This window comes from Moschus berezovskii, chromosome X (assembly GCF_049115385.1).
Source record: "Moschus berezovskii isolate FMDL1 chromosome X, NW_MosBer_1.0, whole genome shotgun sequence".
NCBI lineage: Eukaryota > Metazoa > Chordata > Mammalia > Artiodactyla > Moschidae > Moschus > Moschus berezovskii.
Window position 1 is genome coordinate 109,269,128 of NC_142488.1, and position 27,979 is coordinate 109,297,106.

The 27,979-nt window shown below is 37.9% G+C and overlaps 1 protein-coding gene across 2 annotated transcripts in view; it reads left to right on the forward strand.

Annotated features, from left to right (window-relative positions):
* Positions 1-27,979, forward strand: part of DOCK11 (dedicator of cytokinesis 11) — a 224,302-nt gene that overhangs the window by 132,495 nt on the left and 63,828 nt on the right. The window contains exons 28-36 of one of the 2 annotated variants that reach the window (XM_055437858.2): positions 483-629; positions 6,218-6,301; positions 10,982-11,093; positions 11,603-11,641; positions 13,644-13,822; positions 20,741-20,857; positions 22,432-22,507; positions 23,322-23,431; positions 25,486-25,597. In XM_055437858.2, the coding sequence (XP_055293833.2) occupies positions 483-629; positions 6,218-6,301; positions 10,982-11,093; positions 11,603-11,641; positions 13,644-13,822; positions 20,741-20,857; positions 22,432-22,507; positions 23,322-23,431; positions 25,486-25,597 (976 nt within the window). The remainder of the gene's footprint in view (positions 1-482; positions 630-6,217; positions 6,302-10,981; positions 11,094-11,602; positions 11,642-13,643; positions 13,823-20,740; positions 20,858-22,431; positions 22,508-23,321; positions 23,432-25,485; positions 25,598-27,979) is intronic. The other variant, XM_088834017.1, reaches the window with a different exon arrangement.

Consider the following 27,979-nt stretch of genomic DNA (forward strand, 5'->3'; position numbering starts at 1 on the left):
TGCTGTATGTATACGCCTTTAGTTGTATTTTCAAACTCCTTCAGAAGGACAAAGAAATTTTAGGTATAGGCATTGAAAGCTAAGACCTTGTGAAGTAAAAAATAATCACTTCATATTTATATTTTTATCAATATTTCCACAGAACGGGTTGACTGAAATTAAAATGCATGGATACATGTATACTTTGTATGTCAGGAAAAAGATGGAATGAAACATGGGTGTGTCTGTATCTCAGGAGCATGATTCCAAAGTTGGGTCCGAATGACCTACTCTTGTTCATGATTTCAGTCAGCTATAGTATTACAGGTCCAGATCGGTGCTGTAATGATCTAAAGTATATATTTAACTAGCCATGTCTTTTATAATTTGGGAGAAAAAGTATACTCCAGTTAAAAACACATTTATATACAGTATGTGTTTGAAAATAAAACACTGATTTAGACCTTTCACAATTTTTTTTTCCTATGTCAATTTAATTGAAGCTTCCAAGAGGCCAGAGGTTTTCTGAGGCATATCATCATGTCCTACATTCACTGCTTCTTGCAATAATTCCCCACGTGACTATTCGCTATGCAGAGATTCCAGAAGAGTCCAGAAATGTCAATTATAGTTTGGCTAGCTTCTTGAAGGTGAGTTAAAGGCATCCAGAACACGGTAAGGAATTATTCTTCACCACTATGTATGGTCGTTAAAGCGAAAGGAAAAAAATTACCCACTTTCTAGAGACTTGGCTGGGCTGCTGGAGGAACTGCTGATTGAATTAATCCATCAGTTCAGTTAAATAGCCATGTTTCATTCCCCACCTCCAATGGCTAATTAATTAAATCAGAGGTCCCACACAGGAGGCTTATCCAGGAGGAACATCTTGCTGCTTTTGCATGCTGTTTTTCAAATATATTCATCTGAATGCCTTTCAGTTCACTTCAGTTCAGTTCAGTCACTCAGTCGTGTCCCAAACTGTGACCCCATGAACCACAGCACGCCAGGCCTCCCTGTCCACCACCAACTCCTGGAGTCTACCCAAACCCATGTTCATTGTGTGGGTGATGCCATCCAACTGTCTCATCCTCTGTCGTCCCCTTCTCCTCCCGCCCCAATCTTTCACAGCATCAGGGTCTTTTCAAATGAGTCAGCTCTCCGCATCAGGTGGCCAAAGTATTGGAGTTTCAGCTTCAACATCAGTCCTTCCAATGAACACCCAGGACTGATCTCCTTTAGGATGGACTGGTTGGATCTCCTTGCAGTCCAAGGGACTCTCAACCATCTTCTCCAACACCACAGTTCAAAAGCATCAATTCTTTGGTGCTCAGCTTTCTTTACAGTCCAACTCTCACATCCATACATCACTACTGGAAAAACCGTAGCCTTGACTAGACGGACATTTGTTGCAAAGTAATGTCTCTGCTTTTTAATAAGCTGTCTATGTTGGTCATAACTTTCCTTCCAAGGAGTAAGTGTCTTTTAATTTCATGGCTGCAATCACCATCCGCAGTAATTTTGGAGCCCAGAAAAACAAAGTCAGCCACTGTTTCCACTGTTTCCCCATCTATTTGCCATGAAGTGATGGGACCAGATGCCACGATCTTAGTTTTCTGAATGTTGAGCTTTAAGCTAACTTTTTCACTCTTCTCTTTCACTTTCATCAAAAGGCTCTTTAGTTCTTCTTCACTTTCTGCCATAAGGGTGGTGTCATCTGCATATCTGAGGTTATTGATATTTCTCCTGGCAATCTTGATTCCAGCTTGTGCTTCTTCCAGCCCAGCGTTTCTCATGATGTACGCTGCGTGTAAGCTAAATAAGCAGGGTGACAATATACAGCCTCAGTGTACTCCTTTCCCTATATGGAACCAGTCTGTTGTTCCATGTCCAGTTATAACTGTTTCTTCCTGACCTGTATACAGGTTTCTCAAGAGGCAGGTCAGGTGGTCTGGTATTCCCATCTCTTTCAGAATTTTGCACAGTTTATTGTGATGCACACAGTCAAAGGCTTTGGCATAGTCAATAAAGCAGAAATAGATGTTTTTCTGGAACTCTCTTGCTTTTTCCATGATCTAGCAGATGTTGGCAATTTGATCTCTGGTTCCTCTGCCTTTTCTAAAACCAGCTTGAACATCTGGAATTTCACGGTTCTCATATTGCTGAAGCCTGGCTTGGAGAATTTTGAGCATGACTTCACTAACGTGTGAGACGAGTGCAATTGTGCGGTAGTTTGAGCATTCTTTGACATTGCCTTTCTTTGGGAATGGAATGAAAACTGACCTTTTCCAGTCCTGTGGCCACTGCTGAGTTTTCCAAATTTGCTGGCATATTGAGTGCAGCACTTTCACAGCATCATCTTTCAGGATTTGAAATAGCTCAACTGGAATTCCATCACCTCCACTAGCTTTGTTTGTAGTGATGTTTCCTAAGGCCCACGTGACTTCACATTCCAGGAATGTCCGGCTTTAGGTGAGTGTGAGTGATCACACCTTCGTGATTATCTGAGTTGTGAAGATCTTTTTTGTACAGTTCTTCTGTGTATTCTTGCCACCTCTTCTTAATATCTTCTGCTCCTGTTAGGTCCATACCATTTCTGTCCTTTATCGAGCTCATCTTTGGACAAAATGTTCCCTTGGTGTCTCTAATTTTCTTGAAGAGATCTCTTGTTTTTCCTATTCTGTTGTTTCCTTCTATTTCTTTGCATTGATCACTGAGGAAGGCTTTCTTATCTCTCCTAGCTATTCTTTGGAACTCTGCATTCAGATGCTTATATCTTGGCTTTTCTCCTTTGCTTTTCGCTTCTCTTCTTTTCACAGCTATTTGTGAGGTCTCCCCAGACAGCCATTTTGCTTTTTTGCATTTCTTTTCCATGGGGATGGTCTTGGTCCCTGTCTCCTGTACAGTGTCATGAACCTCCGTCCATAGTTCATCAGGCACTCTGTCTATCAGATCTAGTCCCTTAAATCTATTTCTCACTTCCACTGTATAGTCATCAGGGATTTGATTTAGGTCACACCTGAATGGTCTAGTGGTTTTCCCTACTTTCTTCAATTTAAGTCTGAATTTGGCAATAAGGAGTTCATGATCTGAGCCACAGTCCACTCCCAGTCTTGTTTTTGCTGACTGTATAGAGCTTTTCCATCTTTGGCTGCACAGGGTATAATCAATCTGATTTTGGTGTTGACCATCTGGTGATGTCCATGTGTAGAGTCTTCTCTTGTGTTGTTGGAAGAGGATGTTTGCTATGACCTTTAGGTGGGGCATTTACCTTCTAGGTTACCATGGTCCACACCACTGCTTAATAGAACCCCTGACACTGTACATTTAAATCATTTCTCTGACCCTGTTGGCCTTTGAGTTTGTAACTCTTGAACTAAAAGCACATTCTACACATTGCTAATATAATCACCGTCTACTTGTTGCTAATACATGTAAATGAAAATTGTTAATTTAGGTCAGTAAGATTATTTTGAGACATACAGAGACTGTTACACTTATAAAAGATAGTACATTTCTGTTTTGTCATTCTCAGTATGTAAGGGGCAATGCTGGAATGCGATTGTTTTAGAAAGTGGGTAATAGCAATATTTGATTTATTGCAGAGAAGGGGCCTAGATTTGTAATGCACTTAGTTCTTACTTCTTTCCACTCCCCATCTTCTCAGAGCCCTTCATGATGTCTCAACCTTATTTTAAGAACCTCGCAGTCAATAATCTAGTCAAGCAGTTTTAATATCTAACATACCCTTGTTTTTTTATTAAAAATTCACACTAGGTTTCAGATCTCCGGAGTGTGATTTTCTGATGTTAGACCTCTCTTTGCCAGAAGTAAAATAAAGTTTTAACACTATTACATGAGCCCTTTTGTGTATTAAAAACCAACCACATATCTTTTTAAAGTAAAGGTGAGACTATCTGAAATATAAGGTCTCAGTTTCTTTCATGGAGTTAAAACTTGGAATTTGCTATTTTAGGGAGTAGAACATAGTTGATTTAATAGCAGTATTGACCTCATTACAAGTCAGCAAACATTTGTCTGTCTTCTGTGTGTGTGTCCAAAGATGAGAGAGGCTGTCTCTGTAATTATATTCCAATACATATACATGATACTGAAAATATAAACAACAAAATACAATAGGAAAACAAGAAAGGGAGGGATTATGACCAGGTAGTATGAACAGCGGAGAAGGCAATGGCACCCCACTCCAGTACTCTTGCAGGAAAATCCCATGGATGGAGGAGCCTGGTAGGCTGCAGTCCGTGGGGTCGCTAAGAGTCGGACACAACTGAGCGACTTCACTTTCACTTTTCACTTTCATGCATTGGAGAAGGAAATGGCAGCCCACTCCAGTGTTCTTGCCCGGAGAATCCCAGGGACGGGGGAGCCTGGTGGGTTGCCGTCTATGGGGTCACACAGAGTCGGACACGACTGTAGCGACTTAGCAGCAGCAGCAGTAGTATGAACAGAGACTAGAAGAACAGTTCCCCAAGACAGGGATGAGAGTGTTGTAGGTAGAGGATTCATAAGCAGAGATGAGATATGCGTGTTCAAGAATCGTTTTGGGATGAACAAGAAAGTCATTGTGCAGAATTTAGGATTTAGGTTGTCTGGAGGCAGAGGTGGAAAGGCCATCTGATGCCAAATGATGAAAGGCCATGAATGTCAGACTAAGGAAGCTAGATTTTGAGCTGAAAGCCATGGAGCTATCTACCAAAGCCTTTGAAAGAAGTGAGGAAAAAGCCAGAGTCAAGACATCCAGTTTGAAGACTAGTCCATCCCCCTTGTCTGTCTGGCAGAGTCCATTCATCTTTTAGGCTCAGCTCTTCCCTAACCTTCCCACACAGGGCTGATCGCCTCTGCTGTTGTTTACCCGTCCTTTCCATACTTCTGTAACTTTTTATTGTGCTGTATTTTCAGGATTTATTTGTCTTTACCATTGAACAAGACTAAAGACCATGGGTTATTTATTTGCCTTTGTATTTTTCTAGAATGTAATACATTGTCTCAAACGCAGTAGATCATCAGAATGATCTTGAATGAGTGTTAAATAGAAGCCTACCTCATTCATCCAGGTGAGAGGTGATGAGGCAGGGAAAGTTGAAAGGAGAGGTGACAAGATGCAAACAGCTGGTTAATCAAATATTGAGTTCCTTCTATTTCCCAGGAATGTTCTGGGTACCATGGGGAACATAAACAACATATTATCCTCTTTAGGTGAGAACAGCAAAATAATAAGTAAAATACAAGCTACTATAAAGTGTTTTAAGGGCCCTGTAGAGTAATGAAGATGGGCTTCATTGAAGATGGGCTTCATCATTGAAGAATGGGCAGGATTCTGTAGAAGTGGTGATGGAATTGCTAGCTAGACCTGGTATGAGCAGTGACTCGGAAGTGGGAATGCACAGTGCATCTTGAGGGGATAATAGATAGATAAAATGGGAAAAAGAAGTTTGGGACAAGACTGTGGTTTCCTTGAATGCCAAGCTGAGGAGTTTGAAATTATATTAGAGGCAACAGGAAACTATTAAAAGCTTTTGGGAAGAAAAGTGACATGATTAGGGCTGGGACTTATAGATTAATCTGGAAGCAGTTAGATGGAAAGATTAGCAGCAGGAAGACTGGTTACGAGGATAACTGCAGTTGTGCAGTTGCAAGGTAATGAAAGCCTTAACTAGGAGAGTGACAGCAGGAAAATATGAGTAGGTAGTTTGGCTATCACACAAGAAGAATGTTTTGTAGGCCAAGACTTCACAGAACCCAAAGAAAAACTTCCCTTTTGGTCTGAAATGTTCACATAGGCAAGCCCCCCTTTCAATAGCTGACTGACCACCTTTTGAGCTTTGAGAATGAACCAAAATGAGGCAGTATAGCTAAATAGATTACATATATATATGTATATATATGCATATATGTATTTGAATGTGTATATATGTGTGTATGTATATATATTTCAAATATTTATCATATATAAGAAAATATATATCTTATTTTCAAAATAAGATGTTATATAAATACATCTTATTTTGAAAAGAACACAGTTGAGTCCCAATTCCAATGATAAGTCATTTGCTCTTTATCTCTTTGGGGTTGTGTAAATCTTTGAAAGTTTTTCTGTTATCTGTAAAAGTGAGAATGTCATCCCCTTAATGTGGAAAAAATTTAAAATGTGTTGAATTTTAAAAACTTGACAGAATTAGAATTAGGTAACTAACTGTTCATTTTGATTTGGTTCCTATAGCGTTGTCTGACCCTAATGGATAGAGGATTTGTTTTCAATCTGATAAATGACTATATATCTGGATTCAGCCCCAAAGATCCTAAGGTAAGTTACAAGGGCATAACTCTAGTGGGTGTCAAACATTAGAGTGTGAGACCAAGGGTGACATGTATTCTCCTCTGGAGGATTTGGAGCTGCTGTTTTCTTATAGGTTCTTTGAGTGTAGTTGTACCTCAAAGCAGAGAATAATGGATAGGGTTTTGAGGGTCCCATGTGGCCATAGTCATGGCTGAGATTCATTACAGTGACACAGTAAGGATGCTCAGCTAGATCAATAAGGGGGAAAGACATTAAGTGGAGTCCTTGGCAATCTACGTGCAGGCTTCCTGAGCACCCCCTGCTCCTGTTACGGGGCACACAGAGCACATCCTCTCTCCAGCAGTGAAAATTGAGCCACATTGTGTGCAGTATTTCTCTTTGGGGAAGTCTGTTTGAGAATCAGAACTTAGGATTTTTGTTGGGGCTAGTTTTGTATTGGAGGCTGGTCATAATTCCAGAGTCTTGGAAAGGAAAGACAGGGAAGCAGATGTTCACCATAAATCACATTGTTTGCATGGTGCTGAACAGGCTGGCACAGAAGGCACAACCTTACCTTGTAGGGAATGTTGGTATCAAGATAAAATTTCCCACAGCACAAAAAAAGAAAATCACATGCCAATATCCTTGATGAACATGCAAAAATCCTCAATAAAATATTAGCAAATTGAATACAATAATACATTAAAAGTATGACACAACACGGTCAAGTTGGATTTATTTCAGGGATACAATGATGGTTCATCATCCACAAATCAACCTGATTCATCACATTAATAAAATGAAGGATGAAAATAATATGATCATCTTAATAGATGTAATGCGTGTGTTCCTGGAATATGCTGTATATATACCTTCAGTTGTATTTTCAAACTTCTTCAGAAGTACAAAAAAATTTAGATGCTTAAAACACCTTTGACAAAATTTGACATTCATTTATGATAAGAGACTCTCTTAACAATGGGTCTAGAGGGAATATACTTCAACATAATAAAGTCCATATATGATAAACCCATAGCTAGCATCATACTCAACAGTGAAAAACTGAGCTCTTTTCCTCTAAGATCAGGAATAAGACAAGCATGCCCACTGTCACCACTTTTATTCAACATAGTATTGGAAGTGCTCACCACTGAAATTAGTCAAGAAAAAGAATTGAGAGGGCATTCAAATTGGAATGGAGAGAGTAAAACTGTTACTAGTTGCAGATGGTGTGATAATATATATTGAAAACCCTAAGTTCAGTTCAGTTCAGTCGCTCAGTCGTGTCCGACTCTCCGCGACCCCATGAATCACAGCACGCCAGGCCTCCCTGTCCATCACCAACTCCCGGAGTACACTCAAACTCATGTCCACAGAGTCGGTGATGCCATCCAGCCATCTCATTCTCCGTCGTCCCCTTCTCCTCCCGCCCCCAACCTTTCCCAGCATCAGAGTCTTTTCCAGTGAGTCAACTCGTCGCATGAGGTGGCCAAAGTATTGCAGTTTCAGCTTTAGCATCAGTCCCTCCAATGAACATCCAGGATTGATCTCCTTTAGAATGGACTCGTTGGATCTCCTTGCAGTATAAGGGACTCTCAAGAGTCTTCTCCAACACCACACTTCAAAAGCATCAATTCTTCGGCGATCAGCCTTCTTCACAGTCCAACTCTCACATCCATACATGACCACGGGAAAAACCATTGCCTTGACTAGACGGACCTTGGTTGGCAAAGTAATGTCTCTGCTTTTTAATATACTATCAAGGTTGGTCATAACTTTCCTTCCAAGGAGCAAGCGTCTTTTAATTTCATGGCTGACTACATCAAAACTTTGTTCAAACTAATAAATGAATTCAGTAATGTTGTATGATACAAAATCAGCATACAGAAATCTGTGACATTTATATATACTAATAACAAACTATCAACAAGATTAAGAAAACAATTCCATTTACAACTGCATCCAAAAGAAGAAAACACCTAGGAAAAAATTTAACCAAGGAGGTGAAAGACCTGTACACTGAAACTATAAGACATTGATGAAAGAAACTGAAGAAGTCACAAATAAATGGAAATATTCCATATTCATGGATTGGAAGAGTTAATATTGTTAAAATGCTCATACTACCCATAGTGGTTTACAGATTCAGTGTATTCCCTATCAAAATTCCAGTGGCATAGTTCACAGAGCTATTAATAGAACAAATAATTCTACAATTGGTATGAAACCACAAAAAGATGCTGAATAGCCAAAAATAGGAAGAACAAAACTAGAGGTTTCATGCTCACTGATTTCAAACTATACTAAAGATATATTAATCAAGACAGCATGGTACTGGCATAAAAACAGGTACACAGATCAACAGAAAAAAACTGAGAACCCAGAGATATACCTACACATATGCATGTGCTTAGTCGCTCACTCGTGTTCCACTTTTTGCAACCCCATGGACTGCAGCCCCCCAGGATCCTCTGTCCATGGGCATTCCCCAGGCAAGAATACTAGAGTGGGTTGCCATGCCCTCCTCCAGAGGATCTTCCCAACGCAGGGATCTAACCCAGGTCTCCTGTATTGCAGGCAGATTTTTTACCATCTACAACATATACAACAAATACCCACACATATACACGTATACCCACACATACACAACAAAGGAGGAAAGAACATACAATGGAGGAAAAGTCTCTTCAATAAATGATGTTGGGAAAACTGGACAGCCACATGCAAAAGAATGAAACTACACCATTATCTTACATCATAAAGAAAAATTAACTCAAAATGCAGTAAAGAATGTAAGACCTGAAATCTCCATATTGTTTTCCATTGTGGCTGTGCCAATTAACAGTCCTACAGTGTAGAAGGGTTCCAATTTCTCCACATTCCTCTTGTAGAAATAAAATTTCTACAAGAAAATGTAGGCAGTAGCCTCACTGACATCCATCTTAGAGGTGTTTTTGTGGATCTGACTCCAAAGGCAAGGGAAATAAAAGCAAAAATAAGCAAATGGAACTACATCAAACCAAAAAACTTCCACACAGTGATAGAAATCATCAAAAGCAAAGGGCAGCCTACTGAATAGGAGAAGATATTTGCAAATCATATATCCATCATGAAGTAATACAACTCAACAACAACAAAAACTGCCTGATTTAGAAATGGGAAGAAGATCTGAATAGACATTTTTCTAAAGAAGACATAAAGATGGCCAACAGCACTTGGAAAGATGTTCAACATCACTGATCATTAGGGAAATGCAAATCAAAACCACAATGAGATAACACCTGACAAACTCTTAGAATAGCTATTATTGAAAAGAAGAAAGAAATGTTGGAGAGGAATGTGGAGAAAATGGAACCCTTGTATACTGTAGGACTGTTAATTGGCACAGCCACAATGGAAAACAATATGGAGATTCCTGAAAAATTAAGAATAGAACTACCATGTGACTCAACTTTCCCACTTCTGGGTATCTATTCAAAGAACATGAAAACACTAATTCAAAATTATATGCGCCCCTATGTCTATTTTACTGTGGCATTATTTATAGTAGCCAAGATATGGAAGTAACCTAAATGTCCATCAGTGGATATATATACCAGAATACTGCTGCTGCTGCTGCGAAGTCACTTCAGTCATGTCCAACTCTGTGTGACCCCATAGACGGCAGCCCACCAGGCTCCCCCGTCCCTGGGATTCTCCAGGCAAGAACATTGGAGTGGGTTGCCATTTCCTTCTCCAATGTGTGAAAGTGAAAAGTGAAAGTGAAGTCGCTCAGTCGCGTCCGACCCTTAGCGACCCCACAGACTGCAGCCCACCAGGCTCCTCCATCCATGGGACTCTCCAGGCAAGAGTACTGGAGTGGGTTGCCATCGCCTTCTCCAGAATACTACTCAGATGTAAAAAGAATGGAATCCTGCCATTTTACAATGTGGACAGACCTTAAAGGTATTATGCTAAGTGAAATAACTCAGACAAATACCATATGATTTCACTCATATGTGGAGTCTAAAAAAACAAGTGAATGAAGAAACCAAAAACAAACTCATAGATACTGAGAACAGATTAGTGGTTACCAGAGAGGAAGAGTTTGGTGGGGGCGGTGGGCTCAATGGTGAAGGAGGTGTGAACTGTTCGGTGATGATGGATGCTGACTAGGCTTGTGGTAGTGATCACGTTGTAGTGTATACAGATGTCAAATTATGATATTGTGTATCTGAAACTTACATAATTTTAAAAAATCCAATTTCCCAATTGCCAGCCAATGACCAACCTTACAAGCAGGCCTTTTTAAGGAAAGCAGTCTTGAGCCTGCAATGTTGACTCTGCTGCACAGGTCACATTTCAAGGTATACCTAAAATACTAAACACTTCTGTTTTGAAAATTAATGCTCTGTATTATTTTAGAATGTGTGTGCTCAGTTGCTCAGTCATATCCAACTCTTTGCGATCCTATGAACTATAGCCCACCAGGCTGCTCTGTCCATGGGATTCTCCAGACAAGAATTCTGGAGTGGGTTGCCATTTCCTCCTCCAGGGGATCTTCCCAATCCAGGGATCGAACCCACTTCTCTTGTGTCTCCTGCATTGGCAGGCGGGTTCTTTACCACTAGCGCCACCTGGGAAGTGCATTAAGATTTGGTATTTTAAATTATTAAAATAGTAAATGCCTACTATATAGGAGTTCATGTATAATTTCTTTGTGCTTAGGTACTGGCTGAATACAAGTTTGAATTTCTGCAAACAATTTGCAATCACGAACATTACATTCCTCTGAATTTGCCAATGGCTTTTGCCAAACCTAAACTTCAGCGAGTTCAAGGTATGTATTTGTGTTTTCCATCATTTGGAATTGTGTTTTCATTTTTTTTGCTAGCGCTAGTATAGTATAATGTTTTCTAGTTAAACCAGTGATTCTAGAGGTAATCTCAGAATTGTTACTATCTGAAGAACATTAACAGTTCGTTAATGGTACTTTGCATTTCCTTCATAGTGTCAGTGGTGGTATTCATAGTGTGAAGAAATTCGGTGTGTTACATAGATTGCTGCTTAAACACAGACATCAGATACTAATAAAATTGCTCTCTATAATACTGTTTGGATTCTTATATGAGACTGAATTTTGAAAAAAACATATAAATGCATTTCTGCTGAATGGAACCTCAAAAGAGAATTATAAAAGCAGAATAAAATAGTTATGTGTATGTATGAAATTTATGAAATGCCTTCGATTATCTCCATTGCTAGTTTTATTGAATGCTTTGTTGTGTAGCACTGTTCTTATGTTACTATGTTTTTTATTTGTCCCTTTTCTTTTCATATATTAATTAGATTTTTTTTCATTTGCGGTGGACCGTTTGACTTCAGTAGGTAGGTTTAACTCGGTTCACTCTCAAGTAGTTTGCTGTTTTTAAAAACAATTGATTTCATGAATGGCTAAGATGGATGGGGGCCTTGTTTGCTTTTCAAATCCTCCCTAGCCAAGATGAGGCTTTATTTAATGCATCCAGAAAACCTAGGAGGCAGTGTATTTGGTAACTCTGAAAACCAGCTTGAGTAGTATTCCAGTGTATATATGCAAACTATTGATACTATGTATAAGATAGATAACTAATGAGAAGCTACTGTATAGCTCAGGGAACACTGCTCAGTGCTCCGTGGCAACTGAAATGGAAAGGCAATCCAAAACAGAGGGGATATATGTATAGCTGATTCACTTTGGTGTACAGTAGAAACTAACACAACATTGTAAAGCAACCTATGCTCCAATAAAATTATTTTTAAAAAAAAAAAAGAAAAAATAAGCCTCAATGTTGATTGCTAGAAGAATCAACTTTAAAACACCATCCTCAGAAAACATGCTTTGGCCCCCACCAGCTTGGGGACTGATGGTTATCTTTTTTTTAAGTGTATGTCATCTCTCCCAAGCTTGCCTCCCTTCTCTCTGACCCTGTTTAATGACTTCTTGGCCACAGTTTTTGAAGGTGTGGATGAAACTACATTATTGGTTTTATTCAAATCCCTCAAGTGAAAAAACCTTACTGCCATTGTATAGTCGACCGAGATAAGGCAACCTGAGTTAGTCTGTACAGGCCCTTGTGCTTAGAAAGTGATTGTCATTCACAGAAGACCATGACCAATGGCAGAAAGAACATCAGCTGTCTTGGTCTCTCGGGAAGTAGAGACCACTGCTGAGCAGTGGTTTTAGTGATTGAATGGCTGCCAATGAAAATGGAGAAAAATATTTAAAAACCTAACCACCCCTATTCAACCATTCCCTTACTATAGTAGAGTCTGAGCATGTATAGCTTGAGGAATTCAAGGAAAGGAAGGGGTGAGGATTTAGGATTAAATCTGATTTCAGTTCAGTTCAGTTGCTCAGTCGTGTCTGACTCTCCGCGACCCCATGAATCACAGCACACCAGGCCTCCCTGTCCATCACCAACTCCCGGAGTTCACTCAAACTCATGTCCATCGAGTCGGTGATGCCATCCAGCCACCTCAATCTGATTTAGCATTTATTAAATCCTAGTTGAATATATAGCATCCTATTAAGTTTTAAAGAGACTAGAAAAGAAACAGAAAACATATCCATCAGCTTTGTGGCCTCACTAAAATTAAAGGGCAGGGGAAAGGAAATAAGGATAGCAGAAGTTTCCTGTAGAGATGACTGTACTTGGTCACAATTCCTTCTGAGTAGTTATAAGGCAAGTCCCAACCAGGATATTAGCAGCTGGGATTTAAAGTGGATGGAGGATCTAAAAGGAAGTGAAGAAAATAGTTGGAAGTGGTAATTTTATGAAATAAAAGATTTGCATTTGTGTAATGAATTTGAGTGAGATGAGGATGTTTTTCTTACCATTCTTGTACCCCATTGTATTGGGGCCAATATGTAACATTTAGTATGTTTATACTGTTACAATGATGCAGTTGTCTAGTTTCTCTTTCTGCTTCACAAATATAAACAGATGAGTGAATCAAATGTTGTTTAGAATTACTCCATTTTTTAGTTGTAACTAAATCTCTTCAGATATGAAGAAATGTGTTAAAACATTGCCAAATCTAGTATTCTTTCATTCTAGGTTTTATCCTAAGATTTGAAAAGCATCTAGAAAAAAAAAGAATTCTAGGAACTACTTTACCAACTGAAATTGTCATTAAGGCTATCATCTGACCCCAATGATGAGTGCTTGTATCTTGTAAAATTTTGCATGCTTATTCTATATGATGAAAGAATTGTTCATATTTGTTTAGAATAAAAATACAGCTCTTGGTAGCATGATCACATATTACTAAGTAATATAGTATTTTAATGTTAAAGTGATTTTCTAAATATTTTTATAAATGAATTTTAAATTTCATTGTACTGCAGATTCAAATCTTGAATACAGTTTATCAGATGAGTATTGCAAGCATCACTTCTTGGTCGGTCTGCTTCTGAGGGAAACATCCATTGCTCTTCAAGACAATTATGAGATCAGATATACAGCTATCTCTGTCATAAAGAATCTTTTGATAAAACATGCATTTGACACTAGATACCAGCACAAGGTAAGGATGTTTTTGTCATCACCAGTATCACATTAGCTAGTTTCTATAATATTTTACATTGAAGATGAAGTTTTCAGTAAGAAAAATAACATGAGCATTGAGTAATTTATTTTTACAAACAAGGTTTTGTTTCTATTTCAAATGATTATTGTTGTTTAGTCACTAAGTCACCAGGCTCCTATCTGTGGGATTTCCCAGGCAAAGATACTGGAGTGAGTTGCCATTTCCCTCTCCAGGGGATCTTCCCCACCCAGAGATTGAACCCACGTCTCCTGCATTGGCAGGCAGATTCTTTACTGAAGAACCCTAAGGAAAGTCCTTAGGTTTTAAAAATACTGTTCAGTTAACTGTTGAAGAAAAACTGTAGTATTTCAAATCATGTCTAAAGAACAACATAACTCCTTCATGATTTGTTACGTAAACTGATTAGAATTTTTTAAAAAATGGTTATACCCTGTGCATACTTTTAAATGCCCATATATCCTTATATATCTCCCTAAATAAATGCTATTATTATTAAGTGACTAATAATAAGACATATTAATTGTGTCAAATATAAAATATATAATATGAAGTTTATCTTCTTAACTGAAAAAAATATATGTACGGCTATAAATCTTATATATACTATACAGTGTCTACATGGGAAGGCCACAGCTGTAGCTGCTATTTGCTATACCTTTAACATATATGAGGATAAAGGGTATATTCAAATCTTGTTAAACTCTATGGGTTGCAAAAATATATGGCAAATTGTATCGAATTTAGAATAACCTAACTTACTTACAAAGGTAAAATGATTGTCTGAGAAGGCCTTACAAATAGCTATGAAAAGAAGAGAAGTGAAAGGCAAAGGAGAAAAGGAAAGATATACCCATTTGAATGCAGATTTCCAAAGAATCAAAAGGAGATGAGGAAGCCTTCCTCAGCAAACAATGCAAAGAAATAGAGGAAAACAATAGAATGGAAAGACTAGAGATCTCTTCAAGAAAATTAGAGATACCAAGGGAACATTTCATGTAGAGATGGGCACAATAAAGGACAGAAATGGTATAGACCTAACAGAAGCAGAAGATATTAAGAAGAGGTGGCAAGAATACACAGAGGAACTATACAAAAAAGATCTTTATGACCCAGATAATCACAATGGTGTGATCACTCACCTAGAACCAGACATCCTGGAATGAGAAGTCAAGTGGGCCTTAGGAAGCATCACTAAGAATGAAGCTAGTGGAGGTAATGGAATTCTAGTTGAACTAATGCAAATCCTAAAAGATGATGCTGTGAAAGTGCTGCACTCAATATGCCAGCAAATTTGGAAAACTCAGCAGTGGCCACAGGACTGGAAAAGGTCAGTATTCATTCCAACCCCAAACAATGCTCAAACTACCGCACATTGCACTCATCTCACATGCTAGCAAAGTAATGCTCAAAATTCTATAAGCCAGGCTTCAACAGTACATGAACGTGAACTTCCAGATGTTCAACCTGGATTTAGAAAAGGCAGAGGATCCAGACATCAAGTTCCCCACATCCATTGGAACATCGAAAAAGCAGAGAATTTCAGAAAAACATCTACTTCTGCTTTATTGACTATGCCAAAGCCTTTGACTGTATGGATCACAATAAACTGTGGAACGTTCTGAAAGAGATGGGCATACCAGACCACCTGACCTGCCTCCTGAGAAATCTGTATGCAGGTCAAGAAGCACCAGTTAGAACTAGATATGGAACAACAGACTGGTTCCAAATAGGGAAAGGAGTACGTCAAGGCTTTATATTGTCACCCTGCTTATTTAACTTATATGCAGAGTACATCATGAGAAATGCTGGACTGGATGAAGCACAAGCTTGAAGCAAGATTGCCGGGAAAAATATCAATAACCTCAGATATGCAGATGACACCACAGTTATGGCAGAAAGTGAAGAAGAACTAAAGAGGCTCTTGATGAAAGTGAAAGAGGAGAGTGAAAAAGTTGGCTTAAAACTCAACATTCAGAAAACTAAGATTGTGGCATCTTGTCCCATCTACACTTCATAGCAAACAGATGGGGAAACAGTGGAAGCAGTGGCTGACTTTAGTTTTGGGGGCTCCAAAATCACTACAGATGGTGATTGCAGCCATGAAATTAAAATGACCAACCTTGACAGCTTATTAAAAAGCAGAGACATTACTTTGCCAACAAAAATCCGTCTGGTCAAGGCTATGGTTTTTCCAGTAGTCATGTATGGATGTGAGAGTTGGACTATAAAGAAAGCTGAGTGCCGAAGAATTGATGCTTTTGAACTGTGGTGTTGGAGAAGACTTGAAGAGTCCCTTGGACTGCAGAGAGATCCAATCAGTCCATCCTAAAGGAAATCAGTCCTGAGTGTTCATTGAAAGGACTGATGCTGAAGCTGAAAGTCAAATATTTTGGCCACCTGATTCCAGGAACTGATTCATTTGCAAAGAGCCTGATGCTGGGAAAGATTGAAGGTGGAAGAAGAGGACGACAGAGGATGAGGTGGCTGGATGGCATCACCAACTCAAAGGACATGAGTTTGAGTAAACTCCGGGAGTTGGTGATGGACAGAGAGGCCTGCCATGCTGCGGTTCTTGGGGTTGCAAAGAGTCGGACACTACTTAGCAACTGAACTGACTGAACTTACTTACTTGGTACCAGATGGCTCAAGGTAATATCATATTGTTTCGTAATAATTTGTTCCTTTGTTTTTACATTCACATTTAAATAAAGTTATCATGTCATTTATTTTGTGATTACTTTGGAAAGTTGACTTGGAGATGGATTTTATTCTTTTCCTATAGTATTCCCATTTGTCCTTAAAAAAAAAAATAAGCCTGCAAGCTATATCCCATTATATTTCTTTAATTACAACGATTTGTTTTACTTGCAAATTTTGCTAGTTTTCTTCATGTAATTCTAACCTAATCTAGATTTAAATGTCTTAGCTTTGAGATGTTATTACGACCTGTAGTTTGGCATTGTTTTTTCACATTATAATAACATACTCGCATTTAGTGTGGTCTGCTCTATTATGTATCACTTTCTTTTTTGTGAATGTTGGCGTTGACTCAACATAAATTAACCAGTATAATGTATCAAATGAAAAGGTATCTTAGAGTCTTCCATTCCAACCAAGCTTTGTCAAATCTTTAAAAGTGCCAGTTACCACTGGGGTCTGTTTGTGCCTACTAGTAGTGGGGAAAAGGGTCTTATGCAATGTGAAGGAAAATGTCTTTAGCTGTGATTTCAAAAAATGTGTGGGTAAAGTACAAGATGAACTTCCTGTTCTTGAAGCAGGAAGTTGTCTTTTTTTCCCCTTGTGTCTTCAGAGGAAAGTGAAAGAAAATGGGATTTCACTAGTGTCTTACCTAGAGGTAGAATTTATATATTTTATATCACATATTTATACATTCTTAAATTTTTAACATTCTGAGAACAGTATATGTATACACATGCACACACACCCCACTATTGTTGTCTGTAAATAACACTGCCTGTTTGAATATTTGATGTTTTATAGTTTCTGGCCTTACATTTTGGTCTTTAATCCATTTTGAGTTTATGTTTGTATTTGGTGTTAGAAAGTGTTCTAATTTCATTCTTTTGCATGCAGCTGTCCAGGTTTCCCAGCGCCACTTATTGAAAGGCTGTCTTTTCTCCATTGTATATTCTTGCCTCCTTGGTCAAAGATAAGGTGCCCACAGATGCATGGGTTTTCTTTGAGGTTTTAGACTATGGGAAACATGGAAATACCCACCACATTACCCTTTCAGGGATTTCTAAAGCCCCTTCTTTGTTCAAAATCTTCTGACAGGTTTTAATTGAGTATAGGATTCTCCCCAATAAAACTTTGTTTCTTGGGCCTGCTCAGCCAGAGCTTCAATGCCTTTCTCTGTTTGATCCAAAGAGCTCACAGTTGGCCTGAGTAAGAGGTCGTTTGTCAGATACATTCACTTAAAACATGTTCACCATTAAGAACGATGCCAAGGTGAGGGCAGAGAGGGGAGCTTTATACCCCCATAATTTGCATCTGGTTTCCCAAATAAAAATACAGTCAAGAAAAAGTGCTTCCTGTGGAAAAGCTGCTTTGAGACTACTTGTCCTAGTATCCCACCCAGGCCTGCATTCTAACCATGTAGCCACTCCTCAGCTTTTCTTCTAATGACATTATGGACATGTCACTGGTCCCTGTTACATGCTACTCTTAAACTGCTTTGGGAGCTCTCCTTATTTGCTGTACATATCATGAGATATCTTTCCTGCTCAAAACCAGAATGTTCAAAATCTAACATTTATTCTGGGGCCTATATCAGTTCCTGGACTCACTGCAAATGCTACTGACAACTGAAGAAGTGCAATTTCTACTTGGACTGTCGGCATTTTCTTCCCTTTTTTAAAATAATATTCTATATACATGGTAAAAACAAAAATCAAAATGCCTCTCTCTCATTCCTTACCTCCATGCCTCAATTCTTCTCTCAAGAAGCCACTACTGTTTATCAGTTTCTTACATAAATTCCTATTTTATTCATGCACAAACCTATACACACACATAATAGAAACCATTATGTATTTTTATTTTTTCACTTAACAATATATTCTAAAGATTAGATCTATATTTTTAAAAAATCTGCATAGTATGCTATCATATGAATACACCTTATTTCTCTAACCTGTCTTCTGTTAATAGATTCTTAGATGGTTTTCTGTCTTTTGTGTAGACCAAACTTTTAATGTGTTTGCCCTGACTGCAGGTGTTTTACCTGTGTTCCTGTTCACCTAAGAAGGGTGTAGTATCTCCTTCCCTAGTAATCACTCACTATCTGACCTGAAATGAAATCCCATCTGGAAGCTATAATTTTAATAATCATGGCTAAAATTTGTTGAGGACTCAGTATATGCCAGACACTATATTAAATATTAGCTCATATGAATTTATATTACAGTTATTATCCTCATTTTAGTAAAGAGAAATCTATGGTTAAGTGATTTGATCACAGTCAAGTCACTTGTAACAGGAGGGCTGGAATTCATGTGTATCTAAAATTTAAAATCTGTGCTCCTAGACTATACTGTCTCTCAAATATTAAGTCAGTTAGTTCAGTTCAGTTGCTCAGTTGTGTCCGACTCTTTGCGACACCGTGAACTGCAGCACACCAGGCCTCCCTGTCCACCACCAACTCCCGGAGTTTACTCAAACTCATGTCCGTTGAGTCAGTGATTCCATCCAACCATCTCATCCTCTATTGTCCCCTTCTCCTCCTGCCTTCAATCTTTCCCAGTATCAGGGTCTTTTCAAATGAGTCAGTTCTTGGCATCAGGTGGCCAAAGTATTGGAGTTTCAGCTTCAGCATCAGTCCTTCCAATGAACACTCAGAACTGATCTCTTTTACGATGGACTGGTTGGATCTCCTTGTAGTCCAAGGGACTCTCAAGAGTCTTTTCCAACACCACAGTTCAAAAGCATCAATTCTTTGGTGTTCAGCTTTCTTTATAGTCCAGCTCTCACATCCATACGTGACTACTGGAAAAACCATAGTAGGACACTGGAAAATTAGAGAACTGCCGAAAAATGGTGATGATGATGGTAGAAACTCTTGAAACCAAAGCCATATGAAAAGTAAAATAATAACAGCTATTTAGCTTTGTGAAGAGTGAATTAAGACAAATCATGATATGTCCCCGGATGTTTAAAGGGTTGCTGTATAAAGTAGAAGTGGACTTACTCTTTGTGGATCCAAAGGGCCGAACGATATCTAGCAGGTAGAACAGCTTAAGGACTTTTCTAACAGAACCTCTGAAAGTGCAGAAGTGTTTAAGAAGTTTAAAAACTAATCATCTGTCAAAGATGCAGGTGCAGGTTGCTCTTGGCTTGATCAGGAAGTTGAACTAGATCAGTGGTTCTCAAACCTCTGTGCACAACCATCTAGGGAAAATTCCTGGGACCCAGCCCAGACCTACTGAACCAGAATCCTAGTGCTAGAGACATTCTTGATTAGGGTTATATGTTAGAGCATCTATGTTATATATTAAGAGTTCCTGAAATTCACAAGAGAAGTACAAATGGCCGATTAACATGAAAAATTGTTCAGTTTCAAGAATGAATGCAAATTAAAGGAACTAAGAGATACTTTAGATCTGAATTCTGTTGGTTAACCATTGTACCCGAGATGCCTTATCTAATAAGTCTCCCAAAGTGCTGACATATGCAGAGCAGCTCATGTGCCATCACCACTGTTTTTGCTGATTTGAATGATTATAAACATCTGACAAGGACAGTCTATAGCTGAGAAAAGCTGTACGTAAATGAGTATAAGAAGTACCACATTAATTAATACTATCAGGTTCCAGGTTTACTTGGATATTTACAAAGATATCAATCTCCCATGTTGTATAATTGATTTAGAGTGCCAAGATCACATTAGTTTAATTGTAGCTTGACTCAAAGCAAAACTTATTTGTGGAAGGAGGAATATTTTGTTACTTCTTCCATCTATTCCTTCGTTCAGTTAACGTATAGTGACCATATCCTATGTGCCTAGGCACAGAGGATGAAGCAGTGAACAAGACAGACGTGATTCTTGCTCTTATCATATTCAACCCTCACCGGAGTTAAAGGACAGGACTAATACGATCTGCTTTATAAGTCCACTGCTATTTAAAAAAATAAACTTTTGCCTTTTATGTAGTGATATTTGAGGGATGTGATTTGACTATATTGTATACAAATGCAAATACCAACAAAGTTCTCTGGTAATTAGTTTTGAGACTATGAGTATAAATAGATTCGTGCTTCATTGATCTGTTATGGATATTAGCTCACTTTTAGTCTTTAAACAGATAGATGGAGCCAACTTTATTTGTAATATATACATATTATATATCTATTAAGCTTTTGATAATTATTTTGCAGAACCAGCAAGCCAAAATAGCACAGTTGTACCTTCCTTTTGTTGGACTGCTTTTGGAAAACATACAGCGACTAGCAGGTCGAGATACGTTGTATTCTTGTGCAGCCTTGCCTAATTCTGTAAGTAGTCATGTGTTTCTGTTGGCATTTTATCCTGTTTTGTTGACTGCATTTGGAATTAGGGTCATATAGTCTCAATAGTTCACCTTTTACAACGTTTTAAATTTATACTTTTTCCTGTAGTAGTACTTCTCAAATCTTAATGTGCATGTAGATCATCTGGGGAATTAAGACAAATTCTAATGTAGTAGCCCTGGGGTGGAATTTGAGATTATACGTTTCAGAGAGACTTTTGGCTCTTTCTGGTCTGAGGACCACACTTTGAGTAATAAGGTCCAAGGGAACACCAAGAATCCCTTGTCCTCAGTGTGTGTTTTTAAGATTTGCTGCTGTTATATGCCTTCATCTATTTATGCAACTGGAAAACTGAACAAGACATTCACTTTGCAAAATGTTCGGCTCCAGGGATTAAACTGTATTCCGTCCCTTCTCCCTCCCTTTGACAGCCTTGTTTCAGCACTTCTGGTGAGTGGCTTTTAACTCATCATGGTTGGTCTGTGTTTTCTTTCTCCCCTTAGAATCTTAGCGTTGCAAGGAACATTGGAGATGATTTCTCCCACTTGGCAAAAACAACATTGTGCCATAGTTGTATTTAAAACTTTCCTTTTGTATTTGATCTACACGATTTTCTATCCACTTGTCCTGGTTTTGCCTTCTAGAGGTACACAGAGCACATCCACTTCTACCTCCACTTAATACCCCTTCATGCATGTCCCTTCTAAATTTTTCTCCAGACTAGCTAGCTCCACTTCATCATTTGTCGTTTCAAACCCTTTACAGTCTCGGTTACAATCTTCCAGACATGCTCCATTTGACCAGTCACCATTTTAAAATGTGATGTATACTTTAGAGTTTGCCCAGTAGGGTGAATAACTCCTGCCCTACCCGCACTCCATGCTCTTTATGGCCAAAGATCCCCCCATCACATGTTCAGTAGCTGAGTGGGTGGCAGGTAAAACTGTGTTCCTCACAGCTTCCTTTGGAAATTCCCCATAATAAATGTCTGCAGATTTGTCAAGCCTGCCCTGGGCTCCTGAGAAAGCCGCTTTTAAGCCTCACTGAGGGCTTGATTGCCTGTAGCTCCCAAGTATGTGAATCAGCTAAATGCAGATGCTGCATCACCTACCTGGTGTCAAGCGAGTGTCAAGTGAGCCTTTCTTCACGGTCACTCATGCTTATGCTCACTCCACAACATTCGACAGTGATTTGTGGAAATATTTCACTTACCCGTTCTTTCTTTTGCAGCTCAAGTTCATGTAGGGCCTCTGGTCACACCTCTCCTTCTAGTACTGCCTTTGGTTCAAGGAGGAGAATGGAACCATGTTCAGACCACACGAGTTGCAGCTTTTACCGGCCACCTAGAGTTGTATCACTTTGCCAGAGGTCATAGTTATGACAGTATACTCGGATCCATTTTTAAAGAGACGTCACCTAAATACCAGTACTGATACCTGATTTAGGCTTTCACAGTAGCTTTGTTTAATATCGGGGTACCCTTTCATTCTCTTAATTCCGATTTCTTATCCTAGTGTACAAATTTGTTGAAGTGACAGAGAGATCACATTTTGTTACAGGCATCCAGGGATGAGTTTGCATGTGGCTTCACTTCACCTTCAAGTAGAGGGAGTCTGAGCACTGACAGAGACACTGGTAATTAAGTCCTTCCTTTAAAGATCGTACATGGTATGGCTGTCTAGAAATGTACCCTATACTTCTCTATATTTTTTGAAATATTTTGTGATAAAAACTATATATGGCATGATCTCTACTAAAGTTTAATTAAAATCTGACTCACACTTTGTAGCCATGTTTCTTTGCTTAGGTTTGCTTGTCTCAGCTTGTATAAAAAAGTAGCTTGGTATACTAAGAAAATGGAGGATAATGAGAAAAACACTAGTTTCCAATCCTCTTATCTGTCTCCAGTCTTGGACAGGACACTTCCCTTTTCTGGGCCAAATTTTCCTTATCTATAAAATTATCCCTCATTGTTTGCCTTTATTTTATGACTTCTAAGGAATTTCTTGGAGTTTCATAATGTTAAAAGTGTTTCAAGGTGAAAAAAATCACTTACACTTTATTTGGCTTCCTATGGTGTTTTGATACAGTATATAAAATTCACATTTTAGATGACCAAGATCTATTTCTTAAAATATGACTTTACCAAAATTAACCTGGTGCTAAGCCACTTCAGTCATGTCCATTTCTCTGTAACCCTAAGGACTGTTGCCTGCCAGGCTCCTCTGTCCTCCTCTCTCCAGTCAAGAATACTGGAGTGGGCTGCTATGCCCTGTTCCTGGAGATCTTCCTAACCCAGGGATCCAACTTGCATCTCTTATGCCTCCTGCATTGGCAGGCAGGTTTGTAACACTAGCAACACCTGGGAAGCCCAATTAACCCAGTACTTATTTTTCAAACTATGTTTGAGAGTTCCTCCAGTTGCTAACAAGGGCTTGGCTTTTTCCAGCTTATGGGTCTTTTCAAAATGGACATGGAATTAAGAGGGAAGATTCAAGAGGTTCCCTCATCCCAGAAGGAGCAACTGGATTTCCAGATCAAGGCAGCACTGGTGAAAATGTAAGACCCTAAAATATATAGGTTAACCCTGGTGATGCTTTCACTATGACAGTCTTTCTTTTTATGTAAATAAGGAGCTCTCTATTCGCCTGTGGTCTCTACTATCTCTGTCAAAAGTATCCCATAATGTAGCAGTTCCTTCCTATCCTGGCAGCTGCTACTTGGATATCTTCAAAACTGTTTATAGAGGATAAGGTATTCATCTTTCAGAGTTCCAACTTTGAATCTATAAACCTGTTCTAGAGAGGGAAGGTTCAAGTTTAAAATGCCTAGTATACCCTTATCACTTAAATCACTCCCTGGCAGGATTAATTCAGCTTTTTATTCTTTTCGAAGAATAATGACCTTAACTTGGGATGAAAAAAATTAGGTCCCCAAATTGATGATCTCAGCATCCCAGAATCACTTACTCAGAATATATTCTCTAACTTTTCCATGAGATTGTTTCAAGCCTAACATTAAAGTTTGAGATAGGTCAGCCTTAAGACAGAGAAACCTCATTTTAGACCAGTAAAGCCTTGTCATGCTGCTACATGAAATCATAGAACCATGTAAAATTAGTTAGAAGGGTCCATAAAAATAATAAATTCCAACTCTCAATTTACAAATGAAAACTGGGATTGTGACTTAGGGCAGCCACACAACTATGGGAGGGCCAGACCTAAACCCAAGTTTTCTACTTTCAGCACTTCTTCTCCTAGATCATGGTGTTCTCACTGTGTATCAGAATCATCTGGGGGACTTTATAAAAATAGATAGCTGAGCCTCATCCTGTTTCTGTCCGTCTGGGGGCCTGCTCATTTGTATTTCTAAGTTCCCAGCTGCTGCTGCTGCTGCTGGTTGGGACCCACCCCCTTAAGAACCACTCTATATATACTCCCTCGAGTCTTCGCCCGTTGTTGTTGTTGTTCATTTGCTAAGTCATATCCAACGCTTTGCGACCCCATGGAATTTACTTAATCATAAAGTTCTTATTTCACACCATTTAGAAATGAGACAACAGATACTGTCATAGGTAAGGCACACAAAGGCCAAAGAGGGTAATGACTTGCCAGTAGTCACCCAGCTAGCAAGCATTCAGAACTTAGATGTTTTGTGCCAAGTAAAAGTTCTTAGTAAATCCTACATTAGTAGGTGTATAGCCTCAGCCCAGGTTAGCTCAGCTGAAAGCATTGGTTTCTAACAAGGGTAAATTCTTTAGGAGATTGTTATTACTGTATTCATATAAATCCCTGAATCAGTCAGATCTTGTCATGCTTAACTGATATTTAAACAAAAGTCACTAAATAATAGGAACATCACTACTTTGTAGAGGCTCCAATTTTGAAGTATTACTGGGTCCTTCTTAGTAAAATTATCTTCTAATATTAAGCTTACTTTTAAGATAGATTTTTCTGAACTATGATTTAAAAGTTGAATTTTAATAAACTCTTTAAAAAATTTTTTATATAAATGTCTTTATTTTAATTGGAGGCTAATTACTTTACAATATTGTATTGGTTTTGCATACATCGTCATGAATCCACCACGGGTGTACACGTGTTCCCCATCCTGAAACCCCCTCCCTCCTCCCTCCCCATATCATCCCTCTGGGTCATCCCAGTGCACCAGCCCCAAGCATCCTGTACCATGCATCGAAGCTGGACTGGTGATTCGTTTCACAGATGATAATATACATGTTTATTTAATAAACTTTTGAGAGATTCAAGTTAAAACGTTTAAAATGTAAGTTTCTCCTTGACATAAAAGCTATTTTTCCGAGAATACCCACATATGATTTAAAACGTTACCTTACTAAAACACAGGACTTAGGGAATGAAACATACACAGTATATTCATGGCCATATCTTGAGGAAGACTGCAAGATAATTTCCAGTGATATTACTAGGTGCAGTAGCAACAAAGATTTAGCCCATTTACCTTCCAAATGTGGTTATCCAAGACATGCTTACAAGTGTCCCAAACAGGACTAATTAAAATAGTTATTGAGTAAAAGGCTATGGGAAGCTAAAATACCAGCATTGTTTCACAAAAGCCCTACCTTTGTATTACAGACTCGGCAGAGTTCTACAAGGAGTAGTGTATCCCAGTATAACCGATTGGATCAATATGAAATCAGAAGCCTCTTGATGTGCTATTTGTATATAGTAAAAATGATTTCTGAAGGTGAGTTACCAGCATATTAATCATACTGTACTCCACCCTCACAGGTTCACAAGTTCATATAACAAATATTTGACCATCATCTGCATGTAGGAGGACATAGGCACATTACAAACAGAACTCTGAAGACTTTGACCATAGAATGTTCCTATATTTTAACTTAGAATAGATTCATTTCCATCATACAGGTTTGATTCTTTGAAATAATTTTTTTTCTTTAAAACTAGTTTCTAAAGCTTCCCTTATGGCTCAGTCGATAAAGAATCCGCCTGCCATGCAGGAGACCCGGGTTCGATCCCTGGGTTGGGAAGATCCCCTGGAAAAGGAAATGGCAACCCACTCCAGTATCCTTGTCTGGAATATCTCATGGACAGAGGAGCCTGGTGGGCTGCAGTCCATGGGGTCGCAAAGAGTCAGGTACGACTGAGTGACTAACACTTACTTACTAAGGTGAGGCAATAGTTTTAGAAGTGCTAGAGTATTTTTTTCATGCAGAACATAGAATGCATTAAATGACCAATGTAAACAGAAGAAAATAACAATAACCAAAAGTCATATTTAACACTGTAGCTTTTATTTGACCCAGAATTTACAAAATCAAACGCAAATAAAAAGACAGGAAGGGTTCTTTGAGGGTAAGGAATGCTGTCGTTATCTTCACAGGACCATTATACAGATTTGTAGGGTATCAGGTTCTTTTCTAGGCTCTGTTCTCTTTACCTTGATGTATAATTGTATTATTTATAATTTACCATTTCCTCTTTACCATATATAATAGAATAGAAGCAAAGGATTTTCATAAACTGCATGTCCTTTGGAAGTAAAATCAGAAGGTTCTATCTCATTCCAAGTACCACCTTTGTTTACACAATTCCTTCTTCTTCTTTTTCTTTTTCTCAAAAAGAAAAAAAAACCAATCATAAAACCACCCCCAAAACCCCCCAAAACAAAACAAACAAAAAACCTAGGGATTTCCCTGTAGCTAAGATGCTGCACTGCCAATGCAGGGGTCCCGGATTCAATTTCTGGACAGGGAAATAGATTCCACATACTGCACCTGAGACCCTGTGCAGCCAAATAAATATTCTTTTAAAAAAATGCAAGCAGAAGTGAAGAACATAAAAACACCCAGGTTTTGACCAACATAATACAGCAGTTAAATTTTAACTTATTTTCTATAGAGTTTTTAGTAAATATTAAACATTTTTTGTAATAATGCAGAATATAAAAACATAAGTTGATAGTTAACTTGCCAGAGAGATTGAAACACATCAAATTTAGATATGAGTATTTAATTCTAAAGTACATTAGTAAAACAGTTTTAAGTAACTAGAATATTCAGGTACTTAGAATGTATGATTTACAGTAAAAGTCAAATCACAATACAGTAAATTTTACTTATTTTCTATTTTGTTTTTAGTAAATATTATTTTAAACATTTTTATAATAATACAGAATATAAAAACATAAAATGAGTTGATAGTTAACTTTCCAGAGAGATTGAAATACATATAAAGCTAGATATGAAGAGTTAATTCTAAAATGCATTAATAAGAGAGCTTTAAGTAGAATCTTCAAGTACTAACAATGTATGATTTAAAATAAAAGTCAAATCATAATACAGTAGATTTTGCTTATTTTCTATTTTATTTTTAGTAAATATTATTTTAAATATTTTTGTAATAATACAGAATATAAAAACATAAAATGAGTTGATAGTTAACTTGCCAGAGAGATTGGAACATATCAAAAGCTAGATATGAAGTTCATTCTAAAATACATTAATAAAAGAGCTTTAAGTAGAATCTTCAAGTACTAACAATGTATGATTTAGAATAAAAGTCAAATCATAATACAGTAAATTTTACATATTTTCAATTTTGTTTTTAGTAAATATTAAACATTTTGTAATAATACAGGATATAAAAACATAAAATGAGTTACGAGTTAACTTGCCAGAGAGATTGGAACACATTACAATCTAGCTATGAAGTTAATTCTAAAATACATTAAAAAAACAGCATTAAGTGGAATCTTCAAGTACTAACAATGTATGATTTAGAATAAAAGTCAAATCATAATACAGTGAATTTTACATATTTTCCATTTTGTTTTTAGTAAATATTATTTTAAATATTTTTGTAATAATACAGAATATGAAAACATAAAATGAGTTGATAGTTAACTTGCCAGAGATTGGAACACATCAAAAGCTAGATATGAAGTTCATTCTAAATTACATTGATAAAAGAGCTTTAAGTAGAATCTTCAAGTACTAACAATGTATGATTTAGAATAAAAGTCAAATCATAATACAGTAAATGTTACATATTTTTGATTTTGTTTTCAGTAAATATTAAACATTTTTGTAATAATACAGGATAT